Source organism: Eptatretus burgeri, chromosome 13 (genome assembly GCF_056783735.1).
Source record: "Eptatretus burgeri isolate ZD-2024b chromosome 13, Ebu_testis_v1, whole genome shotgun sequence".
NCBI classification, from domain to species: Eukaryota; Metazoa; Chordata; class Myxini; order Myxiniformes; family Myxinidae; genus Eptatretus; species Eptatretus burgeri.
The window spans coordinates 48,035,475-48,049,375 of record NC_140973.1 but is presented as its reverse complement, the minus strand read 5'-3'; the positions used below and the strand labels follow the sequence as shown (position 1 = coordinate 48,049,375).

At 43.5% G+C, this 13,901-nt stretch overlaps 1 protein-coding gene across 4 annotated transcripts in view; it reads left to right on the top strand.

Annotated features, from left to right (window-relative positions):
* LAMTOR5 (late endosomal/lysosomal adaptor, MAPK and MTOR activator 5) overlaps nucleotides 1-13,901 on the top strand; it is a 52,840-nt gene that overhangs the window by 11,393 nt on the left and 27,546 nt on the right. For 2 of the 4 annotated variants that reach the window (XR_015050758.1, XR_015050757.1), the window contains exons 4-5: nucleotides 10,692-12,200; nucleotides 12,377-12,449. Coding sequence is in view for 2 of the 4 variants with exons in the window: in XM_085852362.1 (XP_085708488.1) it covers nucleotides 10,692-10,824 (133 nt within the window). In the remaining 2 variants the exon portion in view is untranslated. Of the gene's footprint in view, nucleotides 1-405; nucleotides 2,142-10,691; nucleotides 12,201-12,376; nucleotides 12,450-13,901 lie in introns of those variants that run through there. The other 2 variants (XM_085852362.1, XM_085852363.1) reach the window with 2 other exon arrangements.

The window sequence follows — 13,901 nt, the reverse complement described above, 5'->3', positions numbered from 1 at the left end:
TGCTCTCCCTCTCTCCCTCCCCCCCCCCACCCCCATCCATTTATTTTACTCCGATCTGAGCAGTATCTTTTCCCTTTTCTTCCATTCTCTCCCATTCATTCTTATTCCTTTAGTTTTCAGGTTATTTTTTCCCTGCAACTACTCTTTCTAAACGACGCACTCCTCTCCTTTGTACATGATATGTAGATGGCTCATTGTTTTATTTTCCTTTGTCATCATGAGACACGTTAACATTTTACTGTTATTGTTTTTCTTTGGGAAAGGGTTGTGCTAAGGCCAAATGTGCACTTTACAGTAAAACTACAAAATATAGAAATTATTTGCTCGTATTCCTTGCCCCACAACCCCAACCCCCATACTCAGCCTAACTTGTTTTGTTTACTTAACAACGGTTCACTTTGGCAGGAATATTCTGATTCGAAGGCAAGATGACCTGACGGTGGCACTGCATAAAATGCCTTCCTGAAGTGCGTGCAAAAGAACAGTGTATATTATTTGGAGTCTGGTTTGTTTCATTGTTGGAGCTTCAATAAATTGTTTATCTCTTGTGCTTAATGTGCAAAAAATTAATAATTCTTTCATACCAGTATCCATCGGTGTCACGTGTCATGTCTATTTTCTGAAGTTTAACTTTCTGGGCATGAGTATTATGTTTGCTAGTATATGAGAGCATAACCCCCCCCTCCCCTTTCCACCTCATCCATGGCTTTTGAACTGTCGTGTCACTTTTCTCTCTTCTTTTTTATTTATTTTTATCTTTTAACTTTATTTTGATCTTGTAGGTGTGCCAATGGTGTAACTCTGATGTAGCACACTTCCCTTTGAACTTTCCCAGTTTTGAAGTTTTGAACTTTGAGTTTTGATCCCAAGCCTGACTGGAAACTGCCATCCAGTTGTGTTTTTTTTTCCCCATTAGGACATCACCACCCAGCATTTTCTCGTGGATGTTGGCTTTTCCACCGCATATATATATATATATATATATATATATATATATATATATATATATATATATATATATATATATATATATATTTTTTTTTTTTAATTTTGAAAAGAGGAGGCCCTCGTGTGCTGATACCCTGGTCAAATTACAAATTATTGTAATTGTTTATTGTAGCATAATTTGCTAGAGAGGGGGGAGGGGTGTGTGACTGTGTTGCTGCTGCGGTGTTCCTTGTAGGTGAGTAGGAATTTGTGATTTGTTCAGTGCTGGTGGTGATAATCCATTTCCTCTTTGTGAAAGACTCCATGGAATCTTTAACATCCCAGAACTAATGCTCGCAGACAGGATGCTCAGCGTCACTTCCATCTGAGGGACAGCACACACATTGATGAATCCCCCTGCCTGTGTTAAACACGAGGGTGACATTTTATTCAGACCAAGGCTAAACAGCTTAGAGGTGAGTGTGCATACCTCGAGGCTGTCCTACCAGCCCAGACAGATTGCACAAACACAATTTGCTTTTTTCTTTTTTTTTTGTTGTTTTTTTTTGGAGATCAGCTGCCAAATTTTTTTTGCGAATCATCTCTTTCTTTTGCGTAAAGTTCAAACAATGTTATTTAATTGGTGGGAAATCATTAATTTAGGCCATTGCATTTTTTTTGACTTTCAGCAAACGGGAAAAACGACGTCCACCCCACCCCACTAAACAATCACCAAATCATTGTTCCGTCTTAAACAAGGAGGTCACTGACTCGCACATCTTCTACAGGTAGCCCTACATGCTCATTATCTTTTTCAGTAGCACATTTAAAATTTGAATCTACTTTATATTTTTCTTTGTCGTCTGTTCATTTTACAGACCAAGCCTGGTATTGGCTTGGTGGTTAGGGTGGTTGACTGGAGTTTAGGATCCTGAGTTTGAGCCCTGTTTTCCACTGAATTAACACCAAGTGGGGTTGACTCAGCTTGTCATCCTTCTGAGGTCAGCAAAATGAGTACCAGTGTACTGGTAGAAGGCACAGCATCAGCAGCACAGCTGTGCTTCCAAGAAGTGATTGCTACCCGGCAGCCAAGCTGCCATCAGCAAGAACAGATTTTACAAACCATTTAACAGTTTGCCCGATTGATCAATACTTTGCCTTATGATTGGCGCTTGTACAATTTGATTTCTTGTGAATAAATGCATTAAAGCTTCCTTTTTAGTCTGTTCTGTTCTGTTTGAGTTTGTTCTTGATTAAACCATTGTGTAAAATCCAACCATAACCAAGTTTTTAATGCTTCCATCAAGGTATCTCTGTATTAAGAACTATAATGCATGGGTGACACTCCTTCCGTCTTTTACAGAAATCCATATTTTTGTAACGACCCATATTATATGAAGGTTTCCATATGTTCATCATTGGAAAGGCATGCCACGATTATAGGGAATTCAAGTGATATTCTGATATGCTGATTCGTTTATTAACCCATTCCACTCCACAGAGATCTGTGCCTGGTGTTTTGCTGAAAAGGGCAACCGTTACCGTGGTGTTTCGCTGGTAATGATACTTCTCTTAATATTGGCACCTTCTTGTGGCTTGTGTGTAAAGAGTTCTTTTTTGCCTTTGTGGCACCTTGCACATCTCACGTTACCTTATGTGGGTTGGTGAAGCTCGTCAGAGTTTGGAGTCGATTTCTTCTTGGATATTTCATGAACATTCCTGCCTTTCATGAACATTCCTGGGTTCCAGAGGGTTATTCAGCTGAATACCTTGGCATTTTTACTCCTTTCAGACATATTCCCGTCACTTATATGTTCACTACTCCGACCGCTGGCCAATGCTGATGCAGTACCCGCTGCTGCAGTGCCCCCTGTTACTCATTTTGCTAACCCCGGAAGAATGATGGACTGAGTCAACCCGCCTGGTGTTAATTCAACAGCAGGAGAGGGGCTCAAAATCAAGACCCGAAGATCTTAAGCTGCCACCCTAACTGTTAAGCCAACACTCAGCTCCAGCAATGAATGTTCAGGTTCTTCCCCATAAAATAAAAATAATTCTTCCCCAAATATCGCTTTCATTTGCATAGTTTTTTTGGTTGTTGTCGGAATATGGACAGGATCACCCCAAAAATGCATATTTTGACATCAATTTTTCAAAATTTCATGGGGAGCATACCCCTGGACCACCACCACCCCCTCCCCCCAGCAAAATCTCATTTTTCCTTACAAAAAAAAAAAACTTCTGCAGTGTCACCCATGATAATGCAATTGAGGGAGTGGATAGCTTGCACTGTAATGATTATTTTCTCGGTCATGGTTGTTTTGTCATTTAATTTGGATTATATATTTTAGAAGTGAACTAACTCTCTGCATGCATGTTCCCAGTATGTAGAGATTGCAGGTTTCTTCTACTAGAAACACTCGCTCCCTTTAGTCCTTGGTCCATTGGGGTTGAAATTACCAGATTGAGGCACAAAGGGGGACCCACTTTTTATGAAAGCCATATCCCATAGTTTCTAAAAATTATGAGGGGCCGTTTGGGAAATGTAGCATTTTGTCATTTTGGGGTCAGTATAGCAACCAGTACTGTTTTGGGGAAACCAATATCGAAAATAAGCAAAGGAGAATATCTCAACTTCTAAACAACCTTCAAACATGATCTTGGTATCGCTTTGCATAGTTTTGAGGGTGCCCGGTCCATTGGAATAGGTACCGTGACCTTCAGATATCGTTGTCAAGGTCAAACTTTAACAATTTATACAAATAATAATATATTAACCTAATTTATAAAAATACATTGGGCTCTATTGAAGCCAAATAACAGAAAATGAGATACTTGAAATGGATAACCATTTCGCTCATGACTGTCTATGTAGAATCTCTCAGCAATTAAGCTGCTCATCACATGTCATCATCTGAATCATCCTCATCATCTTCAAAGACTTCCTCAAAGTTACCACAGGCCTGTTGTTTGCACATGTCAATGCATGCAATTCCAGCAGCTGCACATGGACAGGATGGTGCCACACATTCATCCTTGCAGTCACAAACAATCATGTGAAGAACATCAGGTTGCGCTGGCTGACATGTCATCCATACATATGCCAGCCATATCCATCTGTTAACCATATCCAACAGAAGGCACATCTGCATCTTTCTCGCTCCACCGCCTCCAGATGGCTGTGATGTAATTCACTCGCATACGTTGTTGATGAAGAGGGTTGTCACTTGATGGTAGGCTGCCTGACTTGGCTCGCAGGTCTGCCTGATTGGCTGTGTAGATAGAAAAGCACAGCTTGTTCACTGCAGAATACATCCGGCACGTGAATTCCTTGAGCAGTTTAAATTGGTCCTCACTCAGCTCCCACTCTGACCCCAGCGATGAGAACAGCTGCTGATATCATACCGCCTGGACAAGTTTGAGGGCTTTGAGCTTGCCTTGGCCTGCGAATACTGAGATGAAGTCACATCCAGTGAGTGCATGTACTCCACACATGGATTTGGCATTGATGCACCAAGAATGTACCAATGTGGTTGACATCAACCTGACATCGTTCCTCTTTGCTGCCATATCTGCAGCACCTTGGCATTATATATATATATATATATATATATATATATATATATATATATATATATATATATATATATATATATATATAATCTGCCCCCTACGTCACGATAGTATATGATGAGTAGAATCATCACATCCATGTCGTCCGCTACAACTACGACTTCAGTCCAGCCAGAACGAATGGCAAACTGCGTGTGTAGCAGCAGTCGATTATCGGCCTCCTCTTGAGTGGAGCATAGAGCGGGCATACCAAACACCTGGAATAGGCAGAGCAGAATGAGGAGAAACACAGACTGTTGTGGTTCGTGGGGTGCAATGTGGATATCAGCATGAGCTCAGGGAGAAGTGTCCTAAAGTGGTTTGGCCATATGGAGAGGTTGGATGGTGACAGGTTGGTGAAAAGACTCTATAAGTCTAATGTGGAGGGATGCAGAGGAAGACCGAAGAATAAAATTTTAAAATCTTATTGCCTGTTTCATTGGTATGGCGGCTGCAAGTTCCATCAGTAACAAACACTGAGTGCCCCTCCATCATCTTCAGTCTCTCTGGATTAGTAGCTCATTCCTCTAAACTCTAAATAATGTGATGAGCTTCTGCTTTGTGGAGGAGGAGCTGAGCATTTCCTTATCGCCTGTGATGGAATGACCCAGTATGAGATTTCATGAGCATCACCTCTCGCACCCGTCTCCATGTCCTTGATGGAGGTATCCTTATCGTCATCGTAGAACAAATGCACTTCTGATGCATTAGGCTTGCTGCACAGGCACTGAATGAGAAAGAGATCAGAGAAGGTGAGGTGCTCTTCATTGAGAGTTTTTTTTGCAGCAAACTCATCCCACCAATTACCGCAGCAGCTGATGATGGAAGTGTCAAAACTCGCACATTTTACTTCTGGAAACTTGGTCAGAGATGCTTTGTTTGTTTTCTTATGGCTTCCATCAATATCTGCAAGAGCCCATGGAATAGGATTCAATGGCCAGCACAGTATATCCTCCATCAACAGCCCTCAAAATAAAGTGAAAAGGAGCATTCTGCTGACGAGTATTCTTCGCTACGCCAACACACACACACACACACACACACACACACACACACACACACACACACACACACACACACACACACACACACACACACACACACACACACATTGTTACGGCTGTGGAAATTCGCAAACCACCATTCAGGTCCCGTAGGTGAGATATCTCTTAAGTACATGTGTAGTTAGCCCAAATCCGTTGTCTGGAGGGAATTTATGTGATTCATTCGGGCTGCGATCCTTTGAGATAGCCGTTTTTCTTTTTCTATTGTTATTTTAAACGAGAAACCTCCACGCAAACAACAACCGCCACCAACTATGCCACAATGCCAACCGTGCTACAATTACCCTCACAACAACCACCACCATCTTCACCACAACCCCCGCTGATGAATGCCATCCTCCACAGTCCACACTACGACGGTTTCCACGTTGGAAACCGTCGAGAACGCAAGGAGGGAAAGAAGAAGGCACAACGATGGCGCGTGGATTTTTCCCGCCTGTTTTTCCAGTCTGACTTCCTCATGCTTTGGAATGGTGGAAGAGCGATGCAGGTCAAAGGTGAGAAAAGGTGGGGGCCTCTTTTTGGGGGAATAATGCTCTGGCTCCAAGCCAAAAACTGACTCCCTCGGCCCCCGGACGGAGCGGGGTGGAGGGAAAGCGTGATGGCACGCCCCCTTCGAGAAGCTTCTCCAAGAAGCTCGAGGGGAGGCAGAGCTGAAAACGGGGGCTGAGTGAAGGGTGGAGCCCCGGGCTATTAAAGTCTGATGCGGGCGGAGCGCTTGTGGTGGTGCTCTTGCTCTCTTCGTCCTCTTCTGCTCTTCTGGCTCGCTCTTCTCTTTGTGGTGGCCGCTGACCTGGTCTTCTGTGGGGCGGTCCCGAGACCCCGCTGGCGGGACTGAGCGTCTGCCATTCCACACACCGCGACCTCGAGCAACTATGTTCCCCCGCCCCCCCCCCCCTTCTATCCGCGCTGGGATAGCGCCGGAAACCCCGTCCGTGGCGTCGAGCGGCCAACACGTGCTGGCGCGAGGAATGCCGGAGAGGTCTCACCTACCACGCCAGGGCATGGAGTCGCAGCCAGGCGCGACCACTTCGATGGACGTGGGAGAGGGACTCGACGGCCCAAAGGGAAGTCACCATTTTCTTTTCGGGGTTTTTGTATGTATGTGTGTTGGCGCCGTCTGTAAAGTAGAACTGTTTAAGTGTTGCTGTGTGTCGGTCTTATTCGGTTGTATCTCTGCATTGTTGCTTTTGTTTTAATTGCTATATGTGCATTTTGACTGTTTGGCTGTATATGTGTGCTTTCCGTGTGTCGCGTAATAATTGTGCATTGTGTCAACTGTTTTCCCATTTCGTTTCATCTTTTCTTTATTGACCCTCCATCCTGCTTCACATAAAGGGTTCGTAGTGGGCTTAATACGCCTGGTAATTAATCTGAACCGTCCAGGTCGGCGATAACACCACTCGGTTATCCCGATAGCACGGAACGGGCCGCCCAAGCGGCCCGTGTCCGGAGTCGACCTGCGGCGAGGTGCGATCGCCCGGTCGACCATTCGCGCAGGAACTTAGGTAGATCGAATTTGGCGAGCGACCCTATCCTGCGCGGGTGGGAAATTGGCACGATCGTGGTGAGGTTAAACCCCCGCCCGTGACTCGCTCCCGGCGTTGGTCCGAGAGGGTCACGACTGAATTGTCCGTCCGGTGGGCGACGTGCCGCGATTTGAGTCACGTGGCCGTCCGCACGCCGGCGGGCGCGAATTCGCAACAATATATATATATATATATATATATATATATATATATATATATATATATATATATATATATATGTATATATATATATATATATATATATATATATATTTTTTTTTCTTTGTGAGCTCAAAGTTGAACGAGTCTGATATATTCACAATACGAAGCGTTGTGGCCATTCGAGATGTGTTCTTTATCCATTTATTCTGCTGACAAAAAGACACACCATCACAATAATCATGTACTTCGCTTATGGTCATGGCGTGAGAAGATATCTAGGGGCATAATGTTACTGACTGCTGAGAAAATTCTATTTGTATCGCTGTTGTGTGAGATGTTAAATCATTCCATGTTAATGGAACTGTGCATTAAAGGGTTTGACCAATGAGCAGGACCTGTTTTGTATTTTTCTGGAGTCCTTGATCATTGAGTGAACTGTAATAGTTGCATTTTGCTTTTCATGAGTTTTTAGATGAAGTGAATGATTATGATCGATTGTGGACAGTCGGCATGTTTTTATTGTTACATTCACCACCGAAGGTCGATGGAGGTTATCTATTCACCCCTGTTTGTCTGTCTGTCTGTCTGTCTGTCTGTCTATGAGCAGGATATCTCAACAGGTTATGGATGGATTCGGACGAAACTTGGTAGATAGGTTGGGTGTGCAACAAGGATGAATTGATTATATTTTTCTGAAGATCCGGACCCAGATTTGGATACTATCGTTTTTGCAGTGATTGTTCACCAATGAGTTATGGCAAAATCGATATAATGCACAATATCTCAAAAAGTAGTAGATGGGTTATGACAAAACTTGGTGGATGAGTTGGTTGGATGACAAGAACAAGCAGATTAGATTTTGGTTCATTTCTGGATCCAGATTAGGTCTATTAGTGGGATACAAAAGCTAACCTGTTCAGCTTGGCAGAGGTATGCACTCTACCAGATGCCATTCTAGTTACCATGCGCCCGCGAAGTGAAAAGCAGAGTTATGCGATCAATGGCGTACATACAGAGACATGACAGAAGTCAATGGACACCATGATTTTTACAGAATTTATTTAACATTTGAAGAACATTTGATCCATTTTAATACATGCACTAGTATTTTGTAGACTTGCCATTTGCAGATTTCAATGCTTTTACTCTTACAGAAATAGAACGAGTTCCAAATTTTTCTCTTGTGCGATTTCTGCCCAGACTTCATGCAAAAGGTTTCGCAATTCTGTCCATGATGTTGGTTTCCTGGACTCTTTCTGCACAGCTCGATCCAATATGGCCAAGAAGGGTTGGTCAGGAGACTGACTTGGCCATGGAAGTTGCTTCATCCCATTTCTGTTCTGCCATTCTTTGGTCGTTTTTTCAGTGTGGCATGGAGCTCCATCTTCCATGAACAGAGTGTTGTTTTTAGCCATCTGACGAGTGGAGAAGACGGGGAGAAGTCCATCCTCAAGGATAGAAATGTATCGTAGAGTTGATGTTGCCAACACACTCCACAAGCTCTGACCGATTGGTGTTCCAGATTGCTCCCCACACCATCACTGAAAAACCACCGTGTTTGACAGTTGGCTGCAATCAGTTCAAAGAGAACTCCTGACTGGGACCAGTCTCCAGACCCACACGTGTCCACTGTCAGAAAATTGAACAAATTGGGGCTCATCTGAAAAAATGAGTTTCCCAAAACTCCAAGGGTTTGTTGGCCATCTCGTCAGCCCACTTCTTTCTCCTGTGAATGTTGGCTGGTCGAAGAAGAGGTTTTCTCCTAACTACTCGCCCATAGTAGCCCAGTTGATGAAGGTACCGCATGGGAGTTCATGAGCTAACTTAGACCTCCTCTTCAACATCTGCTGCCTTGAAACGGGGAGTTTTCTTAATGGACCGCTTGACAACTCAAAGGCACCTTTCTGAGAGCTCAGGTCAACCAGAACGGGAAGCTGTGGATTTCCTTGCCTTCGCTGGTGAATTGCACAATCACCTGATTGACCATAGAAAGTGGAATGCCAATGTTCTGAGCTATCTGACGCTGGCTGACTCCACCTTCCAATTGGCCAACAATTCGTCCTCTTTGAAAATCGGAAAGTTTGTGTGCTCCCTGGGTTCGAGGCATAGTTAATTGTCATAGACGACCCAGGAACTCGTTTTTGCAAATAAATAGTTGAATATTTGGACAAATTACTAAGTAAAACTCACTTTATACAGATGAAATGAATAAATTTAAGGTGTTTATTTACTTCTGTCATGTCTCTGTACGTATGGCGTAAGTCATACGTATGTATGTTGTACATGTCTGCATTTTGTTAATGGCGTACATCGAAAACTGTTCAACAGAGGAAATTTAAACTTTACTACATGTTACATGAGCATTTTATATAGCACATATTACTTGGATGATGCCCACCCTCTTACAACTTGCATGGTGAATTAAACAAAGCATATTGCCCAGAGATTTAAAAAAACCCCAAAACAGAAGAGTTGCCTTGCACGTCATCAAGACTGCGCAGGGCAGGGTATGTATTCCATGAATACCATCTACTTTTTTTTGTTTGTCTGCAAATGAGCTTTAGCTTTTGGGGTAGAGCAGTGGGTAATCCTGATAGCAGGTTTACCTTTCTGATGCGTCAGCAGGGGCGCGACGTCGACTGCCTCTGTTCAAAAAGAGTCTTTCTATTATTGGACGGTATCTTGACACATTTCCTGCTTTGGGTTTATCTTGCATTTGACATCTGCATTAGGCAGATGTGCCAGGGCTGTGGTTGTGCCTGAAGAATAATGGACCAAAGGCTAACCGCTGTGCCTGCTTTGTATTTCCATTTTCATTTTTTTCTCTTGAACAGCATTTTCCAAAAAAACAAAAAAGATTGAAAATTCAGACCTTTGCTTCTTTTCCCTGCTCTGAGATATGAAATGCAACTCTTTTGCATCCAAATTGGTATAGATTTATTATTTGTGGTGGATTGATACATTGTGTTTGTGGTGAGAATGACAGACAATATCGTTTTTTGTTTGTTTGTTTTGTACACACAATCAAGGCTTGTGGAAGAGTGAGACACAGTAGATCAGGACGCAACATGACAAAAAGAACAGCAAAAGGGGGAAATGCCAAGAGTAGGGAGGAGGGAGAAAATATACAGACAGACAAACAAGGGTTGCGGGTAACGATGAGGTATAGGGGAGAACGCAAGCAGTGGACAAGATGGATACAGAATAAAAAAATTGGGAGGGTGGTGGGGGAGCGATTGTTTAACGGGTGTAGAAAAGATTATGGTTTGGATGGGGAATGATTTGAGATGGTGGTGAAGGTCGGGAAAAAGAGGAACCAATGAGTAGAGGTGAGCAGTGGTACTGGATTTTAGGAGTTTCACTCTGAGGTTGGACCGTGTGTGTGTGTGTCCTGCAGATACCTGCAAGTGGGGGACAAAGCACAGAAAGGGCAGAGGGTGCAAGACCAAAAAGGAGACAGAAGAAGACAAAGAACACCGACCTTACTGCGATGTCAAAGTGATAAGCCCATAGTCTCAGCTTCATCGTGAGAGATTCCAATGATCTTGAAGGCCTTGGTTTCCACGATGTCATTGCTGAGCAAGGTGTGAGGCAGGGGTACCAGCCCAGAGGACAGCACAGTTTTGGGATGTCTCCCAAAAACCAACAGTAATTTCTGGTGTGATCATTTTCTCTCGATTTGTTCTGGAAGTAGCAGTTCCATCTCATTCCCATCTTCATGAGGAACATTGCATCTTGACTCTATGTATACTTGCTTTTCCCATTAAAGTCTATCAGAAGGAATATTAATTCGAGCCTTAATAGGGTTTTCTGTTTCCAATGTCTTCCTTATAAGCTGGAGAGCCATGTTAATGATGCCAACTCCTCTTGGAGCATATCACATAGGACATCCAAAGGTCAGAAGGCATAGTTTTTAATATTTTATGTTCTGCATAATTGACTTTGGGACATCTGCCAAAATCCACATGAATGTTTTGCATGAACAATGGCGATCATGATCACAGTTTGTCGCTCATTTTTATTTATTTCAATGTCATTCCCGTGGATGCAGAAATCTTATCGATCATCAGAATGTTGTTTCAAATTCTGGAATTGTCAAGGTAGGCATGCTATTTCCTCTTCCTGCTGGCACACCGTTCTCACGCATCGTGATTTCATGATTATCTACGTATAGCCATTATGTTGGGTGGTTTCTATAATCGAGTTAAACTGTCACGAATTTGTATCGGATTTGCCAAAACAGAAGCCAAGTTCAAGGGAATGCACATTCAAAAGGCTTTCCAGGAAATTATGTTCTCTTTTGCGATGATGACAATGCCATGATAATGAAGACTTACTCAGGTTGAGTCGACGGTGATCACTGCTTGAAGCGCATGTACTTGTACTTGAATACATTATTTTAACTATCAATGAGGATGACTGAATTTGTCTCCATCTTTTGAGCTGGAGAGAAAGTACAGTTGGGTCTTTGAGGTTCAAACACCATGAGGCTGCATGCTGTTTTTGACGGTGAGAGGCGGAATCATATTTGCTGTTCAGGGACTTTAAAATATTTTGGGGATTTTTTGTATACATAGTTGGGGATCGTGCAAGAGCGAGAACACTGAATGCTTCAGGAGAAAAGGAACAGCAGAAAGAGAAAGGGGAAATACCAACAGCAGGGCCAACGGAGAACATAGACGCAGTCAGCCAAGCAAGAGATATGAGTCATGATGAGGGGTAGGTGAGAAAGTAAGCAGTGGACAAGATGGATACAGAAGCAAAATTTTGGGGCAGGGTTGGTTTAACGGGTGTAGGAAAGATCATGGTTTTGGATGGGGGATGATTTGAGTTGGTGGTGAAGAGGTGTCTTGAAGACCTGGAGGGAAGAATGAGATCGAAGAGGATGTGGAAGTTGATTCAACAGGTGGGAAATTTATGGAATACTTTCAAGGGGGAAATTAAGTGGTAATTGCGTATTTAGAAATTCCATTCGTTTTATTTGCACGAGTTTAATTCAGAAACTGTTCTGAATATTAAGGTAGTTCTCCAGTGCCCCTTCCCCCTGCCACCAGTGTGTGTTTCCCTTCCCCCTGCCACCAGTGTGTGTTTAAGCACACCGTTTGGGAACGAGTGATGAGGGTGGTCATGGAAACAAAGCACTACAAGGTTGAAGGTATGCGTGTGTTTTATATTAAAAGATAAAACATTTTGACATCCTAATATCTTAACATTTTAATGCATGCACAGACACAAACGTCTTGTCACATGAGAGAGAGAGAGGAGATAATACTGAGAAAGATTTGGAGTAAGGTAGCGGGGTTGCTGGTTCAAACTGGCTGACGTACTCCGAAGATCTGCTCATTATGAACAGCGCGTGTCATATTGATGCCAGATTTCAGAAGCTTTTCCAACGACCAATTACTGCACTCTTAACTTTGTGACCAAATATGCTGCGTCTTACACTATTGCTCGATCAACATTAACTAATCACCGCAGCAGAACATTCCGGTATTCCGCATGAGTTCGTAAGTCCCTGTTTGGGGAAATCCTTCCACGGAACTCATTACTGTTCTTTTTGAGGGTTACTTCATTTAACGACTTGACATCACATCAATACGATTCAACCGTTTGTGTTGTTTCGTTCGATGTCCCTTCTGATTGTCCCATCCACAACCTTTCTGGGACCATGCAGCGTTTGATTCCCTGAATTGAAGCAGCCTGGTCGAAGACGTGTCATTTGATGTGCCATCAATCTTTTTGTACAGACACCACGAATTTGTTTTTCTTTTTCTCCATCCCCGTGTAATCATACATGGCACACACACACACACACACACGCACACGCACACGCACACGCACACGCACACGCACACGCACACGCACACGCACACGCACACGCACACGCACACACACACCATGCGCACACACACACACACACACACACACCATACGCACACACACACACACACACACACACACACACATACACACACCATGCGCCCAAGGCATCTCTAGCACCTCGTGCTGCATTTTCCAATTGCTAAGAGAAGCAGCAATTCCCTGCATGGGCCGGCAGCGCTGTGTGAGAGTGCGTATTTTGCTGGTTATGCTGGCAGGGTGACAAAGAGGTGTGCACAATCACCTCTGCGTTGTCTAGCTTGGGTTGGAATCCTGACCCAGCTATAAACTCTCATCCTGGTGTTTCACAGCCAGGGTGAGGCATTGATGTGTGACTCATCCATCAGAGTGGAGTGGTGTTAAAGCCTGAGTAGTCGTCTGCTCGGACCGGTTCTTGGGGTCCACCGGTGTCTTTTGCAAAAAGTCGGCAAGTTATTGCCGGCACCTTGAACTAATTACAAATTCTTTCTACCTGTTGAAGCATACAGCTTGGCGGTTGGTGAAAGTTCTACCTGTTGAAGCATACAGCCTTTACGAGGTGGTTGGTGAAAGACCTGCAAAAACGTTTCTCTGGTCAGCCACGTGAGAAAGTTAGAATTTCGTTGTTTCATATGCAGACTAGCTGCTGGTTGCATCATTTTTTTGGAAGCGCAGATGTGTTGCCGATGCAGTGCCCCTGTTGCCATTAAACTGGAACTCATTTCGCTGATCTCGGAAGGCTGACGGG